The sequence below is a fragment of the Vigna unguiculata genome, chromosome 11 (genome assembly GCF_004118075.2).
Source record: "Vigna unguiculata cultivar IT97K-499-35 chromosome 11, ASM411807v1, whole genome shotgun sequence".
Classification (NCBI taxonomy): domain Eukaryota; kingdom Viridiplantae; phylum Streptophyta; class Magnoliopsida; order Fabales; family Fabaceae; genus Vigna; species Vigna unguiculata.
In genome coordinates this window covers 40,397,489-40,421,021 of record NC_040289.1, presented here as the reverse complement: position 1 = coordinate 40,421,021, position 23,533 = coordinate 40,397,489, and the positions used below count along the sequence as shown (strand labels likewise).

Here is a 23,533-nt window from a genome sequence, read left to right as displayed (position 1 = left end):
TGTTAATATCCGAATTTTTTACATATTTTAATTTTAAAACTTAAACAAATTAATATAATATTTTTAATTCAATTATAGTTTAAGATAAAATGTATAAAAGATTACTTGTAAAAACAAATTTTAATTTCAAGATTAAAATTAAATAACTAAAAGTATATTTAATTATTATTATTATTATTTATTATTATATATTTTTTAGATATATATAATAATATTATATTAGCAGATGATTATGTAATGTTATTAAATTAATATATAAAATAAAATTATATTTATTAAAATAAAGTGAAATATATAAAAAGATAAAAGAATAATTATTGATAAATAAAGAAAAAGAGAAGATTGTTGAGTCCTTTTTATTTTTTATTTTTTTATTTTAATATGCGAAAATTACTTAAAAGGAGGCAGTACACATCGTTGTAAATTTTTTATCTAAAACAAAATTTTTAATTAATATTTGTGTTAGGTTAAGTTTAACAATAAAGTTAAATATACTTACAACTTTTTTCAGGAAAAAGTTACCATTGTGAGGAAAACGAAAAAGAAAAAGTGAGAAAAATCTGACTGTACTACAAAATTTCAAAATTTGTATTAATTAAAATTTAAGAAAATTTAAATTAAAGACAATTGGGTCAATTCAAACCATTGCACGAAACATACGTATTAAAATCGAAAAGTTAATATCGATCACGACACGACGTTATTATCATTAGCTTGACTGATACTAGGTGATGTATAAATATTATTTTGCTTAAATTTTTAATATTATATTAAATAACATTGAGTTAAATTTTCGAATGTTTTGTTAGTATTCACTATGAGATGCTAACTTTCATTTATACTAAAATTTACCAAATGATATTATAAATTGCAATTAGCATTGGTCATTCATATTTTATTAAGCCCACACTGTATTATATTAGGTATATACACGATTTCTATTAGTTTCACATGACACATTAAAAATAATAATATTTTAACTAATAAATTTTAACAACGTATAACATGATATGTTATTTTTTAAATAATTTTGAAGTATTAAAAATGAAAAAATTGAGAAATGAATAATCATTTAAAAGATGTCACCTAAAATTATAAGAGAAAGTTATCAAAATTTAGTAGTCAAATTGTTATTTTTTTTAAAAATATTAAAATTTTATGACACGTAAAAATTAGTTGAAACCGTGAACAGAGGAGATATGGCATTAGAGGTGAGAGTTAATGTTTCTATATAAGTTTGTTGAAATAAGATGATGATATTATTTATTTTAGAATAAATTTCATCATACTTTTATTATTAAAAAATTATCAAAAATATATATTTAAATCATTATCAGACTATTGAATATACTCGAATAATAATAATAATCTTTCTAGGAAACTCTTGTTTTATAATCCTTTTCATTGTGACACTATCGTTGTCATAATCAGCAATTTTTTTCTGCCTAATACGTCTCCGTGAAACCAGTGATGGACCTTTGTGGTAGCAGGGAGGGGCCATGGCCCCCCAAAATTTTGATTTTTTTTTTTAAATTTTAGGTATTTTAATTTTTTTTATGTTATAGATATTAGATAATATATTATAAATTAATGATGATTAAATTAAATATTTTATTTTTTTTATAAATATAATAATTAATGTTAATAAGTAATAAAATATAAAATCAAACATAATAAAGAATAAAGAATACAAAGATTTATCAAGATGTGTTTATTATTATTTTTCATTATGGTTTGACCTTCTTATAAATCGTTTTCATTTCTTATTCTTAAATTTTTTTCTTTTGTTTTTGAAGAGAAAAATATTTATTTTTTCGCTCTTATTTCTCTTTGTTCTCTTTCATTCACGAGGAGGAAAAGAATTAGGTAATTCTTTTATCTTACTTGATAGTGAAATATTAGTTTAATAAATTATTTAATAAGTCTCTTTTATATTAATTTTTATTTTATGAACATAGAAGTAAAAGTATCTTATTGTGTGTTTTTTTATAACCGGATACTGTGGTTCATTATATGACTTGAGTTTCTCACAAATCGTTCTCATCTCCCATTCTCACCTATTTTCTTTTGTTTCTTAAAGAGAAAAGGATCTACTATTTTTGCTCTCATATATAAGTTGTTGTCTTCCATTCTCGAAAAAATAAAGAAGAAAGTAATTCTCTCGTATCACATGATAGTGAAATATTAGTTTAATAATTGTATATTAATTTATTTAATGAGCTTGTATATTAATTTTTTATTTTATCAACATAAAAGAAAAAATATTGTATTGTGTGTTTTTTTTAACTGGATTTTAAGTGTGGTTTGATTATCATCGAATTTTCTTTTGATATTTACGTCTCTCAGTTTTTTATTAGATTATGAAAATTTATTTTTTAGTATTTTTTTTAAATAGGTATACAAATTCAAGTCTTTCATATATTTATTTGTAATCTTTTTTTTTAGTTATCGTTATACTAAATTATGTATTTATTTTTATTATATTAGTGACAATAATTAAATATATAAATTTTGAACGTATTATTTTGGCTCTCCCGACAATGTTGATCAAGATCCGCCAATGCGTGAAACGTTTTTTCAACCTTGTTGTCGTTTATTTATTTGGAAGTTCCTAAAATTCCAAGAATGCAATGTTTTCGAATTTTGAATCCTTATCATCAAAACACCATGTGAGGAAAATAGTGCAGAATGTTCTCTACAATTCTGGACCTTTGCCCGTTTTTCTGGTCCTTCTTAAAATGTCGCGTATTTTTGTCCTCTTATTTAGGCAAATTAGTTCTGAGACGTAACTCTAAAACATTAATTGGTTCAGGTCAGCGTCACCGTCTACTACGTGGTTAAGATCTTATAAAAAAGTTGAGTCCGTTTAAATACGGGATTTTGAACCTTTGTCTCTTTCTGTGAGTTAAATCAGCAGCACCTTCTCGCGCAATGGACCAACTAATATTGAAATCAAGTTTAATATAATGCATTATTTATATATATATATATATATATATTAATATTAGATAAAGTTTAAAATAAAGTTTTTAGTAGTTAATTGAAATCAAAATCAGGTTGTTGTCAGAAACTAGGAATTAAATATCTATCTGATTTTGAATAAATTTAATAACTTTAATTTGGATCTATACCAGTTATAATGGATTTATATTTTAATTTGGATTACGTATTTGTGTTCGACTCGTGTTTGATACTTTAAGATACTTTAATTATATTTATCAAATAAGTATCTAATTTATAAAATTGTAATACATTACAATAAAATTTTTAAATAGTGACTAATTTTAGTGACAAAAATAATTATTCACCGCGTGTGACCAAATTAACAACTAAAATAGTTCCAAAAAATTATAATCAGTCTTTAAATTGATAATTAAAATAGTTTCAATTATGAATTGGTTTTAAGATTGGTCACCAACATTAATTACCAAGTTTTGGCTACCAAAATAATTGGTTGAAAATTTAGATTCACATGTTATAATAATCTTATATTTATTATATATCATCTCCTATTATTTTGAATATAAATATATTAATGTACCAGATACATATAGTATTCCTTGAAAATTAGTCATTATATTTCTGTAATTTATTTTTAAAATGATGTGACCTTTGATCAAGAATAATATCATATTAAACTGAAATTATCTGATTAATTATTGAAGTTAAACTCTCATGAGTACAATACATGAAAAAAACCCTGATGAATAGACAAAGCTTCGGGATAAGGAAAAGGTAAAGGTAAAACTTTATGTTATGACGTAAAAATACAATAAAACAAAACTGGTCAAAAATTGGTCGAAGCAAATAATCAAGCGATAAAACAAAAAGGACAATGATATTTTAACCCATCTTTTTTTATCCACTTTGAATCCATCACTTTAATCACCATTAGATTATCACATCACATTACTAAAAAGAAATCAAAATAGATAATCTAACGATAAGTACAATACTAAATTAAAAATAGATAAAAAAAGATAGATTAAAATATCATTTTCCAAACAAAAATGAAATGTCCTATAAAAAAATCAAGCAACATAATTATGATGAAGAAAAGTAAAGTTCCCTTATACACCAAAACCAATATAATCTGGAAACATAACCTTAACTTAAACAACAAACATGCTATAGTCAATGGCGGATTTTGAGCAAAAATTTTGGAAGGGCTAGAATAATATAATTTTTTGATCATTTGATTGGACCATTAGTATAACACTTTAAAAAATGACTCTTCTATAAAACAATTGGATCGTTAAATTGGATTATTAGTATAATGTTTTAAATACTTTAAAAGATGTGAAGAAATATAATTTAACTGGTTTTCATCTTCACGTGTAGCTTTCCTTTTACTACTCCTACAAAATAAATTCATTATTTTATTCTTCATCGATATGCTTTTTTTAAATATACTAAAAAATAATTTATCATAATCTAATAAAATATTGAGAGACATAAGTATTAGAAGAAAAATATATTATAATCAAGTCACAATTAAAAATCGGTTATAAAAAACATATAATACATGTTTATAAAAAATATATAATACATGTTTTGTTTTCTTTTATTATCATAAAAAGTAAGTATACAAAAGGCTCATGATATAAAAAATAATTTTAATAACTATTAAAGTAATATTTCATCATCAAGTAAGACAAGAGAGAGTTACATTCTCTTTCTTCAAGAAATGAAGGAAACAGATGAGAAATGAGAGCAAACATAATGAGTACGTGTCTAACTTCATTTTTTTTTTTCAAAAAACATATGATAGTGAGAGATGAGTACAATTTTGTCAAAATTTTAAAAGACAGAAGAAAATAAAATTATTTTAATAAATGTTTGATTTAATTACTCTTTTGGTTATTGTTTCCAAAAATGTAAGTTGATCTTCTTGTTCTTTTACTTTCAATTTAGTGGCAATTTGATATTTTTAGAAAAAAACAGATACTAGAAGACTAATTAAACCTAAATATTTTTTTATTTTTTATTATTTATTAACATTAAATATTGTATTTTATAAAATAAATAAAGAAACACAATTTAATTATCATCAATTTTTAAAATATATTATTTATAATTTTAAAATTTTCAAAATTTTTAAAAATTAAAAAAGTGGATATATAATTTTGAAAAAAATCAAAAATATTTGGAGGTCTAGGCCCTCCCTACTCCTATGAGGCTCCGCCTCTGGCTATAGTGTTTATTTATTCCACACCACCATAGGAATAATTTTATTCACTCTAAATAAACCAAAGTATACAACTTATTGCCAAGTCCAACAGTAAGTTAGACCTATTGATAAATATAATACAAAGAAGAAAAAAAAAATACTAATTATATACAACTTGCATCATTCCAGAAACTTCACCATGCAATGTATTGAATAATGTGATCACATAAACCAGATAATTTAATTTGTAATAGCTTTTTTGGCCTCATTCTGGTAATCATCTTTTTCTTTCAGCCATAGGTCAGCAAAAGCACAATTCTTCCAAGCTTCAAACCATGGTCCTCCACGAGTATAATGAACAGCCTTAGGAAAAGTAGTGGGGTCACTCTCAACAACCTTGTTATGTCCCTCAAGGAAGTTCCAAACAAAAGGAATCGACCCAATTTCATCATCTTGCAGCCACTGAAACCTGTGAAGAAAAGCACCGGTTTGTGTGTTCACAATTTCAGGACTCAGAACACTGTTCTTGGGGTGCCCACAATTGTACAACACCATAGAAGACCAATTCTTTCTGGGATACACAGTTTGCACTGCCCCATCCATTTTTGTTGTCTCCTTTGGAGCATAATCATGTTGCACACACATCACAGCATACTTGTCATCGATCAAATCTCTCAGCTCTCTGATATCTGCAAGATAGAGGAAATCGCAGTCCACAAACATTGCCCAACCTTCGTAGTTCGCCAATTTTGGAGTCAAAAACCTCGAAAACGAAAACTCTGTGCTCTCGTATTGGTCCTTTTCACGCCAATACAACCCGTTTTTTCTCAACTCTGATTGCTTGATCGGTGTGATCTCAACTGGGATCGAAGCTTTCTTCAAGATCGAGTGGCAACAAACCTCGTAAGCGACGTCTTCGCGTGGATCATAACCCACGAAAATCTTGAAGGGTTTCAACACATCACCCCCTTTCGCCATCTCACCGCACTGTGTTCAATGTTCCTCTTTGTTCAAACAATAAAACGATTGAAATCGAAACTCTTAATCCGGAACGATATCAATGAGAAATTCCCAGGAAAATTATAGAGAATATAGAAGCTAAATCTAGTGCCTTCTAATTTTGGAAGGGATGTAGAAACCGCATGTCATTTGGAATCAGATAAAAATTGAACATGGAAAAAAAAAAAAAACTAAAGTAGTCAAATAAAGTAATCCCAATTTTGAAGGGGAAACAAGTAAATGAAATGTATAATAAGTAAGTCTTGTGTTTGGTGGAGGAATGAATGGGTGGTTACTTTTGGGTGGAATAACAAAGTTAGAACAAATATTTGTTCACCATATTTTATCCAACAACCACGACTCTGAAAATTGTAAAAAAATTATACTCATACATGATAATAATAAATAGGTTTAAATATTTTTTTCGTCCTCAATTTCGTAGTGTTTGCTGCGGATGATCCTTATTTTGACAGAATATTTAAAATGATTCTCATTTTCAGTAAAGAAGTAACGAAGCACTGTATAGTTGACACTGTTTGTATTACGTTGCATTGGGGTATGTTAATGATTTAAAAAGCGTCACAGAAAACGACCAAATAAAATAAGAATTGCGAAAATGAGAACCATTAATGAGAACTATTTTAAATATTCTGTCAAAACGAGGACCATTGCCAACCAAATAAACCTAATAAATATAAACAAAATTTGAGAGAGTGTCAAATATGATTTGGGATAGAATATAGTTTTAACGGGTGTCGAAATAAATTGGGAGATAAGTTAGTTTAACGTTGGTTGTAACATGGATTTATAGTGATGAATTAGGGAGGTAATTATTTATTGTTTGCTAAATACAAAATAATTCAGTGTCTTATTTCGGAACTACGTTATAGATTTTTTAATGTCTTTATCTTGTTTAACTTAAAGATGAGGTGTCTTGGGAAGATATTTCAGACAACAAAATATTTAACTTTTCATTTTTTTTATAAATAATTATTTTCAAATTTAATTTTATCTTGACTGATCTCTGTTTTTCTATATTTTAGTAGTCATCATTAATTTAGTCAAAGTTTTCCATCTTTATAAAAATAAATTTTGAGCTATTTCTAATTAATTTCTAAAATTTATTTTTATAAACAGTTTTTCTGTCAAGCTGTCTTTAAAATGTTTATCTTCAATATTATTAACAAATCATTATTGTTTTTGGTTCATTTTGTCATATTTTTTTCTCATATTTAAATTTATAAAATAAGAGAATAAATACAAACAAGGCATATTATTTCTATTTTCAATTCACTATGTTTTTATATTTGAAAACGTGATTTTTAAAATAAGTAATCAAATAATTGGATTTAAACAAAAAGTAGTTGAGGTTTTTTCTTTTGTCAATAGTTTAACCCCGATCTAATATAAAAAATATTTGTAAAAGAAGTACCTTTTCAAGAAAAAAAATCGAAGTTAAAGTATTAATATCAAAATAAGATAAAATCTAAGAATTAGTTGAAAAATATATTTTAAAAGCTTTTATTTATATTGAGCAATATTTTAAAACTAGCGGAGATTAAAACTAAAATCTAGAGTGCTTATCTGTGAAAAATAGCAAAATCAAGATAGATAATACCTCTTTTTTTGAAAAATAAAATTAAAATTATGTCATATTTTAATTATGAATTCTGCTTATATTACTCACTAAATGCACTTGAAAACTCCTGATACTAAGCTATTTCTAATACCATTTAACATTAGTAAAAATTTATTAAGAATACATAACTAAGTAAAAACAGTGAAATAAAAATCAAAACCATCTAGTTTTATAATTTAATAAAATTAATTAATAATAATAAAACTGTAATATCCATATTTTTCAAATATAAAGATTATATATATTCGTTGATATTTGTTGGCGGGAAACACTCACTTTTCGTGCTGCCAACGCAAACTGCGATTCAACTCGTTTCTCGTATTACCGCTTTGCTCGCTTCCGTTTCCTCTGATTTTCGTGGCCGTTACCTTCAGCCGCCGCCGCCTTGGCAGAAACCTCCGCCCGCCCGGCGCCGGTATGAGTCTCTTCTCCTCTCTCTTGTTCTCTAATTGAATTCGCAGAGAGATTTGAAAAACACACTAAACCGCTTCTTCTCCGTTCATAGTTATGGACTCAACAACTTCAACACCTTCGCATGCCACATTCTCTGGTATCAATGTTTCTTAGTTCCGAGAATCAGATTCGTTAATCGTTATTTTATTACTGCCGCAATTCTGTTTGTTAAGATAGTAAATCGCATTTGCCGACAACACGGAATTGATCTCATGCTTTCTGAAACTCTAATACTGTGACTCTTCTATACTATTGCATCTCTATTTTGCCTTTGAGATCTGTTTTTAGCTAGGGAAGAAGAAAAGGAGCAACAGGAATAGGTTGAAAAATACTTATGTCCTCCATGAGTAGAAGGATATTTTAAGAGTCATTAGGAATTTAATTTCCTAGGGAGAATGATCTATTGTTTCTATTTTCTTTTAGATTTCGAGTTTCTTTCTTTGAATTTTATATTCGTGCTTTCAAGCAATTTGATAGGAGGGTGAAGTAGCTAGAGTGTATTTTTGGAAAATTGTTATAAAGAGAGTTATTCTCATCAAATTGATCCGAATATCTGATATAGTGTGCGGACTCTGTTTCTTCACCTAAAACCACCCTTCATTATGAAATTCTGCAATAATTCTTGTAACTCTTATCTTAATGTATTGTTTTAACCGTGTATTCAATGATGACATCTTGACGGAGAGCTTTGTTACATATTTAAATTTTTAATTACTAGAAATGCATTTTCTTCTTAACTCGTTAAGTTTAGAACGAGGTCATTGTTACGTACTGTTGTAGGTACAGCTGGAATCTGTTTGATGAGAAATGCTTGGAAAGAGGATCAACATCCATCGTTCATCAATTTTATCTCCACTTTCCTCTCTGCAAATTCTTTTCGCCTAAACTTTGTCCCGATTGACCCGGTAATTCCAGTTTTTTGTTTTTATCCCTGTTCTTGTCTCGTTCCTTTCAAACACCTTTCAACTCTGAAACATGAGGACTATCCTTGTAGGACTTTATATTCAATTGTGGGGGGTTATCTGTAGCCTTCATTTTTGTGACAAACTGGGACCGCTACAATGTTGCTTCGATCTTCAACAGGTACTTGGTTGATGTTTTGGAGTCAATGCCTACCTTTGAGTGGTTCTACAGGACTAAGAGTTACGAGTTTTATATCTGATTCTAATTTTCCCGTGCAGAGTTAAGAAGCTGAAGATGCAATTTGCAAGGTTTTACGTGGTTATCACACTCCCAGCAAAAGAGCAAATAAATTCGTTTATTCAGTCATATTTCACGTGAGTTTTATTACTTGGGTTATGATTGATATGGTTTGCTATGTATGACTTGAATAATGGAAAACAAGGATCATGGTTATGCATCTGTGTGCAGATTTGGTATGGTGATTGGGAAGCCTACATTTGTGCCAGTTCAGGACTTGGAGATGGGGTTTGAAAAGATGGTAAAAATAGCCCATTCTTCTGGAGGTAGAACCAGAATCTTCAAACTGTATTTGTTCAAATTTATGTTTCTCATTTTCCAACTGATTGCAGTGTACAAGCAAGAAAGAATTGGAGAAAAATTGAAAGATGAGGTCAGTGGTTGATTCTGCATTCATACACTGTGATTGTGCTTGGAGTCCCTCTAGAAATTAAAAAACATTGATGTACGAATGTTGTTATGGGTTTTGAAGAGGAAGCAGTTGGTGCAAAGAATGGACTTTTACCTTAAGGTGGTTACATCCATCCCAGGCATTGACAATCACGATGCAAATGCGGTGAATTCCTCTATCATGTGGCAACTACTCTTAAGTTTAGCTTTCCTATTTTTCGTTTCTTAATCTTAAGTTGCTAAAGCCCAGAATTCTTGATTGTATAGATGTTTAAAACTCGTTAAGATAAAACAGCCATACATATACACACACAAACACATGTATGATGTAGTGCATTCGTTATATACTTACTGATAACTGGACAAATGAAAAGCTCTGAATTTGTTTCTACATTAGAGTCATGCAACTCGTACAATTTATAAGGATAGTGACCGCATAATAATAATTTAGTCACGTGCGAAACCATGGTAGCCAAGCATATATAGCTTGATTTGTTTTCTTATTCTGATCATTCAATTCAGCTCAGTCAAGCTGTTGGTTCTGTCCAAGCAATTGCAAAGGCGTCAAAAGAGCAAATTCTAGAGAACACAGATCTTTCTACAGACAAGGCAGAGTTGGTTTCAAGGTTTCTCAGGGACCCAAAGTTTTACTCGCGTCCCAAGATCAATTGATGGCAGAGTAATCCAGGTTGGACTTGATTTTGCCAAATGAAATAAGCATTCTTCTGCACTGTTTTTATATGGGATATTTGTTATTTTCTTTATCTTGTTAACTTCTGTGAATCGTTATAAAATAATACTCGTAGTTCCAAATTTTGTTGACTGACAACCATCATAAGAAAGAACCATTTTCGTTGAACGGAAAACATCGTGATTTTGTTTTGAAATCAACCAGCTTTTTTACCGAATGAACGTAAAAAAAGTGTCAAATGTTTGGTGTGGTGTGACTTTCAAAAGATATGTGAACAGACGTTTGGATTTTGAAAAGTGAAAACAAACACACCCTTAGTCTTATATCTTGGTTCGAAGAAGTTTTAATTAATGATAGGCGGAAGCTTGACTAAAAAACACTTATAGCTCATTAGTCTGTTCTTAGGTTACAGTGGATTGACAACCCAATCCTAGGCCTTGCTGTCTGATAGTTATATATATTAGAAGAAACTGATGTGTAGACTTATCCTGGAATCACGATATATTCATTTACGTTTGAGATTTTCGTACACTAGTTTTTATTATTTTACAATCAGCAAATATACTTATTTATGTATTTTCTATTATATTTTTTTGTCATCGTGTGGTTTCTATTATTATTTTTAGTTAAATATATGTAAGGTTTTTTTTTTTAATTTGATTTGATGTCATGTTCAAACCCAACCTTTATTATTTCTTCCGTAAACATAAAGAAATTATTATAGATCACATGTCTATTTTTGTTACAATTAACAAATATAATTATTTATGCATTTTCTATTTTATTTTTGTCATCGTGTGGCTTCTATATTATTTTTAGTTAAATATGTGCAAGTTTTTTTTATTTGATTTGATGTCGTGTTCAAACCCAACCTTTATTATTTAAGATATTTGGCAACTCACTCAAGGGAGAAATTATTTAAGATATTATTTAAAATATCCTTCTATCATTATTTTTAGTTAACTAACTTCTTCCGTAAACATAGAGAAATTATTATAAACCACATGATATTAACTAACTTTCACATTGCCACGTATTTACATTTTTCAATTTTTTAAAATTAGAATTAGATATCACATATTATGAGTTAGAACTGAATTAGATAGTACATATTATATATATATATATATATATATATATATTATATTAGTAGATGATGATATTGTAATATTATTATGTTAATATAAAAAATAAATTTATATTTATTAAAAAAATAGAATAAATAGAGAAAAAGACAATGTTAGAAGAGATTTATAAAAAAACATGTAAAAGTAATTTAGTTTAAAAAAATAAATAAATAATTATATTGTAAAAAAGATTAAAAATAAAAAATTATGTACAAAAGAGAGTAATTTTTTAAATATAGTAATAGATATTTTTTTATCATACTATAGTTTCTGGTAAATGGGATAACTATTGATTTTAGTTTCTCAATTGTATTTGGCTTCTGACATTTCATTTATGAAAATGAATTAGTGATCCTTCTATTTATCATTTGTCTTGAGAGAGAAATGTAGTTTAGTTTCCCGGGCACGCTAATATTGAGATAAATAGCTTAAAATGTCTGGATAATTTAGGCTTAAAATAGAAAATAAGCAATAATTGTTCGACTTCTAAGAAAAAATAAAAAATAAACCCTTGTTCACAGATGATCAAGATCGAAAATGGGCCTGCAAGGTAATCTTCCATGTGTTTCTTTTCCCGCAATTTCTTTTTAGCCCCCTTAATCATCATAATAATACAAAACTAGAAATTTCCATGTGTCATGCTTTGATTATGTAAAAAATTGATCATAGCTTAACTTTTTTACGCCACAAACAATTTATTTGAAAATTTGATGATTCATGATATAGAAAAATTGATAATAATGCAGTACATTAATAACTTAACACATATTTTATTAGATTCATTGTTTTTAGTAGTGTCACTGCAAGGAAAGATCTTTTATCATTAGTAATATATGAATGGGGAAATCACATACCGAGTTACCCGGACTCGAACATTTATTGGAGGAAAAAGATAGCCGGAGAGTGTGAAGATTTTTCCAAGTAAACATTACTGATAGAAAAATATAATCTGTAACTATCTTTTATGACCCGCAAATAATATTTATTTATAGCTCATTTTTCCAGTTAACATTTAGTTATTTATGTACCCTTTTATTTTAGATAAGGTGTATTACCAATCATGTCAATAGAAATGAATAATTACGTTATATAAGAAAATAAAATTATATTACATTTTAATAACAAAGTTAGAAAATCCCAAGATGAAAGTAAAGCAGCGAATGTTGCCTGTATTCAAAGTCCAAAAGCTATTCTTTGCGCAAAATCTGGGCGTCTCTTGCTGGGCATTCTAACCAGTCCTGTGATCTGCAGCTCTGTAACTGCCTTACAAAAGCGTGCTCTATTGCAAACAAAAATTAAGGATGGTGATCCAGATCAATAAAATGCATTGCAATTGCTGAAGCTAGGGAGATGAAAATGAGAAATGTACAAATACAACAAATAATACTCACAACAGAGTTGGCTTAATACCTAAAATCATTTAAAAGATTATGACTCGAATCTAACTTGTCATGAAGTAGCCTACAATTGAAACTCATTTAAAGAACTTCCAAAACTATGGGTTTTTATATCTTACCTGTGTCTAAAGCAATTTCATGACAGAAATCAGTTACTGGTAAATGTACTTCCACTCAAGATTTTACATTATGACTCTTCAATGAAACTAACATTTCAGGAGCAATTTAAATGAGAAAGGGCAGATATAAGCAACAAAAGATGCGAGATTGCAATACCATAAATGAAAGGTAAAAGTCCAATTTTACACTCAATCTGGGTCGTACCCTCAAAACGGGATATGATTCCTTAACTTTGAAGTGCCCAGTTTAGCCAGTTAGTCTAATTTTTCATCATACGTTATGTAAATTAACATGAAAATGAGAATTTTCAATAAGTTTTGATGGAAAATGACATGAAAATGCTTGATCGTACTACTTAGAAAGCATTAGACAATTAAAAATTTGAAGGATCAAAATACACAAGACCCTAAGGTAAAATGTTTAGTCAATTAAAAAAGTTTAATAGCTATACCGTATATTATATGCAGTAGTTTGTAATTAGATGACAGTGTAATTTTACATTGAACGTGTTAGCTTATTTTCTCTGTTTCATATAGTTTTGAAAATGCTGGCATTATCTCTTCTAATGTTAAAATGCTATGCAAATAAAAAATGACGCAAAGACATAATAATTTTAGAACTGCTAACTAATATGGGACATCTAGCAATGCAATTGAAGCAATACAGCTACTGCTATCAAACATACTATGTTAAATGCAAAAACTAAAAGGATACTGAATTGACGCTTCGTTTTGGTCTACAGATCCATTTATAGCTTTTCTCTTCTTTGGTTGGGGGGATTGCTTTGAATTTTGCTTCCGTTTATTTTTATTTTGAAGAACAATTGTTCTAAAAGACTGAAACCAGTCATGGAGATTGATAAGATCTCCATGCTCTTGAGCCAGAGAATACCTGTAAAATACTACAAAATATTAATATCAAATCAAACCGACAAGTAGAAACTTCAAAGTTAAATGAAAGAAAATTTCCGTTTTCCATTATGGTTGAAGGGAGTCTAGATTCTTTTTTGTGTTCGTGCTCTGAGTACCTTCAAAATATATTGATTTTGATATATTAAGTGTGTTTTTAGTATATTTTAAAATATCAGTGTACTTTTATATTTAAGATTTCAAACTTTTTAACAATACCAAAAAGCCTAAATTGGGTAGAAGCTTACTATTTATGTTCAAGATTTAAGGGAACAAATCGAAAAGTTGCAAGAATGGGGATCCTGTATACAGGCACTCTATTCGATACTCACATAATTGAGGAATCATGCCTGGATGGCAATAGGGCATTGCCATTCTTGCTACAGCAGCCACACCTTAAAATCTTATGGAACTCCAACAGATCAACCTGAATTCTTCTTCTTGGATCTCCAATCAAAACCTATGAAGACCAAGAGTTAATTGTAAAAAGAAATCGAGTGCCTTAAACTTTGTGCAACCTAGACGCATTATAGAAATCTCATATAAAGAATATATGCAGGAATTGTATCTTGTTAATTGAAGTTCATACAAATAAACATCCGTAAACAACATGCTCATTTTCAAAATGCGATACAATACATGCTGCAATTTCATTTCATTCGTGGTGCATTAACCATGCCAAAGAAAAATGAGTCAGCGTTTAACTCAAGCTAAGGAATATACACAAATGGAAACTCATGGGAATGGCAATATAACCTGGACCAAAGAAGTTCATTTTATCCAGGTTAACAACAAAATTATGAAGCTGCACTTATGAACAGAAAAATTAATGGCCTCCCTAGTCTTAGTTTTAACTTGTAAGCATAAATAGAAGTCCTGATACAAATTAATGACATTTCCTCAGTTAGGCAAAGGTGTGCATGAGCTGGCAGTGTCTATAGGTAATACGAGGCTGCAAATTAAATTCCAACCGTACTCCTGTGAGTAAAGTAGTGATCCATCCAATGAAAAAGATAATCTAGGATGTCTTACCAATTGAAGCTTTTCAACATTCTTGAAACATAAAATTTCGTGGAAAGGCATGCCTTCAATGGGCTTCAAAAAATTCCTGTTTAATGAAAAGAATAACCAGTAACTTAACTTAAACACCAGCAATTAGGAAAGGCCAGGTGAAGTGCTTAATAATTTTTTTTTCTGTTTTACTTCAATGCAGCAAAAGCAATAAGATTTTCATATTTTTCACTATAGATTGTGTCAACAAGATTATGTAAAACAAAAAATAATACAAGTTATCTGACTGTTTATCACTCGAAAACATTTATAACATTGCTAGAGGCTTAGTGATTATAAATACGATTTAGAGATATCAACTTCGAAATACAAATATTAAGGATGATAGAATAATGCATAATTAATGAAAAAGCCGAGCATAAATCAACCGTTTTCTAACCTAAGACATTCATCAAACTATTGTCATGCTTTAATTAAATTTGGTAAGTTAAAACGAAAGGGGGTGCGGGAAAATGCAGTAGTGTTGGCAAACCAACAAATTGAGCGAACTGTTTTTCTTTTCCAGTTATTCAAGGTTAAAACTCAAACACCTTTCAAAAACGACCTATTCCTTCCATTTCACATCTCTTGCATCGTTGAGGCAAGCCTAGTGTTTGACAATAACTAGATTTAATACATAACGCTGCTTCTGCTACCATCCTAGCATAAACAGAAAACAAAACATAGTTAACGATATTAAAAAAAAAACTTACCCAACTAGATAGTCTAAAAATGCGATAGCTTGTGAATTTGTCATTCTCGCATCCTTATCAGTGTTTACTGAAATCCTGGACGCATATTTCCTGGATATATAAATAATGCATTAGTTATCCAACAGAAAAAAGCTTTACTTCAATACCAATCTGTACACTTTGCATAAAATATGAATGATGTTTTCTTTTTTGTTTTTTGTTACAAAATAGTAATTTAGGAACAAGGGATGGTATCTCAATCAGAAACAAGAAAACCCCCAGACCTAAAGAGCGCCCAATAAAGTAATTAAATTTATCGTATCACGAAAGACTAGTGGACACTTGATTACGAACTGTCAAATATGAGTGATGGCTTCATGTTTACTCTAATTTGTTAATAGATTGAGTAGGGAAAAAAATTTAATGCAAGAACTGTGTGTGTGCTTTTAGTTCTTGCTCTAATAAGACTTAAAGTTTCACTTAGTGTACATTACAATATAAATACTTATTTTAAAGGTCAAGTTACGAAGGTGAGATTTCAATTGTCAATATGGAATAAAACTAATAAAAGCACCTAAAAGACTGCATGTAGATTTTGTTCACAGTTTAAATCGTGCGACTTCCACTTTTTAACAATGTATGGATTTTACCCTTCAAAAAGGGCATGAAGATTAACTTAATTTGGTCATTTTCTTTCGGAAAAAAAGGATAGTCAGGTAAAGTTTGGGTACCCAAACATCATTAATAAAGTATCCATCTCCCGGGTCATGGACTCAGTCCTCTGGCCTGATTTATTTTCACCGTTGCCAAAGCACAAGAAATAATTACATGTCCAGTAAATGATAGCTACAGTCAAATTATGATCCATAAAGAAATAACAAAGATAAAGGATTAGAATGTTACTTGGGATTGTCCTTGGAACTCTTGCGTGGACTCTTTCCATCTTCACATCTTACTGAAGATTGCAACACTTTCAGTTTGTCGTGAATCTGCAAGAAATTATTTGGTAATTATTTGCTTTAACCAGGAACTAAGTTGTACAAGATTTGACCATTAGCTGTCTCGATGAATGCAATAACAAACGGGTAAAGTGTTACAGGTTGCAGATTGATAGAGTTGTCTTTTCAAACAAAATGCAGTAAAATCAATAGTCTCTAAATCACAAAAGTATGTCACATACGACACCTTTACACTAACTTGCTAATGCTATAAATATATCCAACAAAAAAAACAATCAGCTAACTTCTTTATCTCATTAAGGAAGAAAAATTATCAACAAAAAAACCTTATCCCAGTAGGTATGGTTGAAAACATAGGTCATAGAATGTTATTCAGCTCGTTCATGAAAGAAAGATTATGAAGGAAGAAACATTATCAAGCAAAATACCTAATTACAGGAACCTTTGAAACAATCATGAGAACTTAGTTGACCACCATATGGAAGAAAAATAAAGCAATCTATCATATCATATAATGCACAAAGCCTTGTCCGCCTTGCCAACCCCACAAATTATACTTATCTCCATTCTGATGTAATTCACTGATCAACATAGAAACCATTGGTTTACAATTGCATACATGTTGGAAAGTTATAAAACTAATTTTAGATGGCATATCAGTTACTACTAATTATGTCTATATCAACTACTCCTTTAAAGCGTATAACTTAGATAATAGCAGTTAATAAAAGTCTTCAGAGATATATTCAATTGCAGCTGGCTAAGGTCAATAAGCACAATTCGCTTGCTGACCTTGAGCGCATGCAATTTCATCAATTAATATGTCAACATTCAATTATGGGATCCAATCCAATTACTCCAGAACATGGACTCAACAAGAAGGAAAGAAAACTCAGAAAAATTAAAATTCCCTGCAAGCATACATATGTGTATATTCAAGTTTAAGCATGCATACCTCTGAAATATCTGCAGTAAGTTTTTCCCAATTCTCAATCAGCTGATATAGCATCCCTGCGGGGAGATCCCTGCATAATTCCATTTTCCAATCAAAAATTGAATGCATTTGACAGAATAGACAAATAGACAAATAAAGAAGGAAGGAATATTTCAATTTAATCCCAATGTTTATCAACATGACTTTTGTGATGTCATCGTAATTTTTGGTTACGATATTTGACATCCTGCTCCTCTTCTTCTTTGAACTTAATAGTTTAGTATTTCTATTAGATTCAAGAAATAGAATACTTCATAACTTGGTGTTGCCAATATAAGGGTGTAGATGTATGCTGTCATCTTTAACATAGCAAATAGATTTTATTATTTCCTTACATATCCTTTCTCATATACTGCTTAAGAATGCTATCAGGAGAAATATTAATCTACATCAACGAGCTTCTCTAAACGAAGGACATGGATCATATCCTAGCTACCTCACATTTCGTGCTATCTGGCCAATATAACCACCGCTTTGCATGATGGAATATTGTTGACAGGGATCACTTGTGGAAGACAAACCACAATATCTTTCATTCCCCACATGATAATCAGGACCCCTTGACAGGTACAAATCTTGACTTAGAGCTTCACAAAACAAATCCAGTAGTCGCACTCTCCTATATTTTCCAGCTTCATATAGGCACTGAAAAAAAGAAAAATCAGGACGAACTCCAACTTAGCCTTGACAACAACTAATTACTGAAAAATTTCATTGGAAAAGATTTAGGTAGATCACGATGAATAAAAGATATTCAGTAACAATATAATGTAAAAACTACTTATTTCATCAATTTATCAATTACAATTCAAAGGAGTTTTAAAAGCAATGGAATTCCACCAATTAGGGTGGACGGATGATGAGTCCGAAGGGTAAAAAAGAAATTGCTAAATATTACCAGAACTGCAGTACTCCATAGTTTCTGTGTCGTCACCAATTCTGACAAACCCTCAGCCGTGCTCCTTTTGGTGTGATGATCAGCAATTTGATTCCTGGATTAATGTTAACCAAGTGTTGAACTCATTGTCTAGCAAATATTAATTGGATACAAAATAATTGCAAACTGTAGTACCTTGCATACAATGGAAGTTCATCTATGTATTTCAGCAGTGTCTCAGGTGATACTGCAAATTTACCCTCCTGTCAATCCAACCATTAAAATAATAAAACAAAAAGAAATAAGATGATAAAAATTGTTTAAAAAGACTGACAAGAAAAATTTTAGGCAAGTTTCTGATATTTATACATCATTTAATGTGTTCATTGGAAATGCTTGGAGCCAAAGGAAGTGAACACTCCGATCAATATTGTTAAAATAGTGTTGTGAGAAAATTGCATATAATGACCGTGCAATTAAGTCTCTTACCATGGCTCGGTACAATTGAGTAGTTAAGGAGATAGTGATGTTAATATGGATCAAACACTCCGTAACAAGAAAGATAATTCAAAAATTAGAAAAGTTCAAGACAAACCTTCTGATCTCCAGCCAGTGCTCGCCCATTTATGAGACTTAGAGGTTCCATTGAGAAATGCAATAAGCAAGCTACCTGAAATATATAGTCCCAAAACATAACATTCAAAATACAGGTCATATACCCGTTTACTTTGTAAATATGTCATACAATGAAGATACAAATAACACTCAGACATTCGGTAAGGTAAAAACTGTATTATTAACCTTCAAAGCTCTAATAAAGGATGTTATTGTCCCATCCTGGTTGATGAAGTAGTTCCTTAGGAAGACTGCCACTTTATGACCAATACTAAACATGGAACAATGTTTCACAAGAACAGCCTCAACAACTGCATCCATTCTCTCAGCTGGTGTTCCAAGCATAAAACTAGAGGGACACAAACGCTCAAGAGCATGTGATGGCAGAATGTTTCTCGGGGTATCCACTGTCGTTGCAACTCCAAATATGAAGATAATTGGCACCTTGATAATCCATTCACTGAAGAAAATGATGAAGAAAATGAAAGCCGTTGCATATCATCTAAGCAAAACTCACTATTATACCTTAAAATAATTAAACAGAAATTACAATCTCTAAATTTCAAAAATAATATACAAGGAACATATAAGCAGGGAGCCCTCAACATTTTCGGAGACAACGTAATAACATAATTTAGTTCACGTAGCCAACCCCATCTAATGGGAACAGGCTTTAACTTTTATTTATTTTTATGTCGTATATAGATGGTGAGGCCTCCATCACATTTGACCTAAGCAATAAAATAACCCAATAAAATATTCAAAATGCACATATCAAACCACATTACAAATATACTTATAAACATCCTAGCAAAAAGATGCCCAAACATACCTCAGCATCAAGATAAAATCAGTTAAGACTGATCCAGAACATCTCCCCAGGTCATTAATGATCAGCACCAGTGGTTTATTGTAGTTTACTTGTTCTCTATACCATGATGCTAAGATTGATATATCAGCTGACTGCACACAAAGAATTAAGAAAAAGGGAAGGTAAAGGAGACAGCACAAATGGAATCTGTCAATCTAATTATAAATAAACGAGTACAGAACTGACAGAAGCACCCACATCAATAACACATCCTACAAACTCTCGCAATAGAGCTTTCAAGCAACCAGCAATCCCATTTTTCAATGAAAACTCTAGTGATGAAAGCTTAGCCACATGGCATCCATGGGATTTCAAGAAATGGCCAAGTTCTTCAAATGTCAATATATCATCAACGAACTCTATGTTTCCTGCCAATCATACATAATTCAATATCAAGACTTTTTGGAAATACAACATTGCTCTCGCTTCTCAAAGCATTATGAGAGCATACTTACTGGTGACAACAAAAGCAGTGAACAGCTGCCCAGGAGTAGTATTATTAAGAACAGGAAAAGACCGAGTTGCTTCAGCTATAGTATGTTGTCCTAGCAACTTAGTAGTGTTGAAGCACTCCAGGACCCATTGTTGTATATTATTAAATACACTGGCATTGAGATCTCTTAAAACATCCTGCAGTAGAAATTAGAATCTTCACTAATTTTCTTGCTGTATCACTCAAGGGTAATGAATGAAAATAAATTCAGTGTGCACACCACAATATACACCAAAACCAGTAAGGTGCAAGATCTGGTAGAGGAAATAAAGGACCTTAATGGTAGATTCAATCTTGGCCCAAACAGTGTCAAAAGCTTCAATTTGTAGTTGCTGAAACAAATGGAGATCACATTCCTCCGTAATACTTCCTCCCAACTTCTTTACACTCTGCGGTGATGAAGATAATTCATTTGTCTTGCACAATTTTGTCTGTGCAGTTGGTGTTCTATCTTTTCTCCGTGATGAAGCTTTATGAAGAACAAAGAATGGCTACAGGAAGGAACCAAAAAGAAGACTAAATCAGCACTCTGCCCGTATTAGATCGGACATAAAACCAAACTAACACTAAAACTGACTTCTACAAATTACGCTTTGTTATTTTCTGGCTTTCCTCCACGTTGTAATGAATATTAACCAATATACATCACATAACTTAGATTAGAAAAAACGAAGCGCCGTAACTAACACTGCAACAACGGATTGAAGATACCGATCCATGACGTCAACATTTTAGAGGCCTAACTCACATTTTCACTTGTTATGACACGCAAAATTAATTACTACTAAACAATTACTATAACTGCATTCACAGATATTCATCATGCGTTTGAAATTAATCAAACTACTGTATATAATTTCAACTAAAACAACAGTTTCATTTCCAAACACCAACCAAATACTAAAGTAAAACCTAGTCAGGAGTTGAAAGAGCGAAAACAAAATACACACAGCGACGTTATCATTCTCACGGGATATAAAATCAAAGCCGATATAATCAACTTGAGTTACAACCAAGATCAATAAGATAAAACCGATCACGCCATCATCAATAAGATACACGCACATAATCGAAGACTAGAACTCAATAAACTTGTCACCGATAACAATCAGTTTTCACTGGTCATTTACAGTGAAGCGACATTCGAAATTATAAATGAAACAGTGTTTTGTAGGACACAGGCAAATCAGTGAGACATGTTCATAATAATCAGAGAGTTACGGAAAGGGCAAAGGAAAAGAGAGAACCCGAAAATCATTCTCTTCAACTTCGGGCGTTGCTGTTGACGGAGGCATCGAATCGGTAACACACCGAGAAGGTGCCATCGAATAGAGATTTCAAATCTACTATGGACACGCGCGCAGAGAGACAGAGAGAGAAAGAGCAGAGAGAGAGGGAGAGGGAACAACTATGTGAAGAAGATGAGTCTCTGTTATGGCGGGAAAATCACAAGGGTAGTTATGGAAAGACATAACCCCGTTGAGAGCGTTTTTTTTTTTCTCTTTGATTTTATTGTCTCACATCGAAGTCTATTCACTAGAAAGTTTTTTATTCTTAAAAAAATATTGGGGTTTATTTATTTATTTTAAAATATTAAACATTAAAATATAAATGTAAATAAATGCATGATAAAATAGCATTTAAAACCATTTAACAATTAAAAAATAATAATATTATCGACGATTTATTATGTTATTTAAAAGATAAAATTTAATGTTTTTCAAATATATCTTTAACGCGTGTGAGAAAAAAAACAAAAATTTTTAAATAAACATTAACATTTTTTGACACAAATAAGTCACACTTTTAGTTTTTCTTTTTCAAAATAAGAAATACATAGATAAATTATATTTTACACTCATTTTATGCCATTTTTTTCTTTTCACAATATATATGGTACATATAATTTTTTTCCCTTCTTTTCTTTTTTCCTTTTTCTATATATTTCTACTTTTTGTTTTACATCTCTATTTTCTAAGGGTGGGCAAAAAATCCAGGTTTTCTGATCCAATCTATGATCCAATCCATTTAATATCCATTCCATTAAAAATTCAATCTATTTAAAATTCATTTTATTGAATCTGGATATCAATTTAATCTATATTTTATATATGTTATGGATTGGATATCCATTCTCGAAATCTAGATTTTCAAAATGGATAATCCAAAATATCCAATTCAAATTTTCACTTTATATTTTTTTTGTTAGGTTAGGCCAAAGGTTGAGATGAAGTAGCCAAAATTTATTCGTATTTGATTGAGTTGGCGTAACCCTATACAAAATTTGGCCGAATAAAGTCAAATTCTGTCAAGTCGGTCCCGATCGAGATTTGACCCAGTTGGTCCTGGACAAAATTTGGAAGTATTCGGCCAAATCTGTCAAATTCTTTGGTGTCAGCCCTATGGACACAAATTTGGATCCACATCCATTATTTGGATTCAAAATGGATGTGGATTACATTTTCGATAGGCTGACCCCATAGAATTTGATAGATTTTTTGTCGAGGTCGATGAGACCAAATTTCAGCATGGGATGAACTTGGATGAGTTTCGAACGAATTTCGGTCGGGGACGACGTGACCAAATCTGTCAAATTCTTTGGTGTCAGCCCTATGGACACAAATTTGGATCCACATCCATTATTTGGATTCAAAATGGATGTGGATTACATTTTCGATAGGCTGACCCCATAGAATTTGACAGATTTTTTGTCGAGGTCGATGAGACCAAATTTCAGCATGGGATGAACTTGGATGAGTTTCGAACGAATTTCGGTCGGGGACGACGTGACCAATTTTGGGCTAAGGTCGACTCGACAAAATTTCAATTGAGATCGACTTGACTGGATTCGACTGAATTTCGACCAAGGTCAATTTTGCCTAATACGA

The 23,533-nt window shown here is 30.5% G+C and overlaps 3 protein-coding genes across 3 annotated transcripts; 1 reads left to right on the top strand and 2 right to left on the bottom strand.

Annotated features, from left to right (window-relative positions):
• Nucleotides 1-5,186: 5,186 nt before the first annotated feature.
• LOC114169034 (protein CDI-like) lies at nt 5,187-6,462 on the bottom strand. Its single transcript, XM_028054047.1, has one exon. The coding sequence runs from the start codon at nt 6,146-6,148 to the stop codon at nt 5,411-5,413; it is 738 nt and encodes a 245-aa protein (XP_027909848.1). The 5' UTR covers nt 6,149-6,462; the 3' UTR covers nt 5,187-5,410.
• Nucleotides 6,463-8,104: 1,642 nt separating this feature from the next.
• On the top strand, nt 8,105-10,645 carry LOC114170609 (protein PARTING DANCERS). The gene is made up of 9 exons (XM_028056123.1): nt 8,105-8,223; nt 8,314-8,358; nt 9,042-9,166; nt 9,256-9,344; nt 9,443-9,538; nt 9,633-9,727; nt 9,794-9,834; nt 9,934-10,017; nt 10,374-10,645. Exons 2-9 carry the CDS (start codon nt 8,316-8,318, stop codon nt 10,521-10,523), a joined length of 723 nt encoding a protein of 240 aa, XP_027911924.1. The 5' UTR covers nt 8,105-8,223; nt 8,314-8,315; the 3' UTR covers nt 10,524-10,645.
• A 2,073-nt stretch (nt 10,646-12,718) lies between these two features.
• On the bottom strand, nt 12,719-22,109 carry LOC114168830 (origin of replication complex subunit 3). Its single transcript, XM_028053793.1, has 17 exons — nt 21,893-22,109; nt 20,921-21,136; nt 20,608-20,782; nt 20,351-20,520; nt 20,114-20,244; nt 19,468-19,741; nt 19,262-19,336; nt 18,862-18,929; nt 18,688-18,781; nt 18,226-18,434; nt 17,751-17,820; nt 16,740-16,825; nt 15,858-15,947; nt 15,127-15,202; nt 14,427-14,554; nt 13,901-14,077; nt 12,719-12,948 (listed from the first exon to the last, which is right to left on the bottom strand). The coding sequence occupies exons 1-17, from the start codon at nt 21,968-21,970 to the stop codon at nt 12,843-12,845; spliced, it is 2,223 nt and encodes a 740-aa protein (XP_027909594.1). The 5' UTR covers nt 21,971-22,109; the 3' UTR covers nt 12,719-12,842.
• Nucleotides 22,110-23,533: the final 1,424 nt, after the last annotated feature.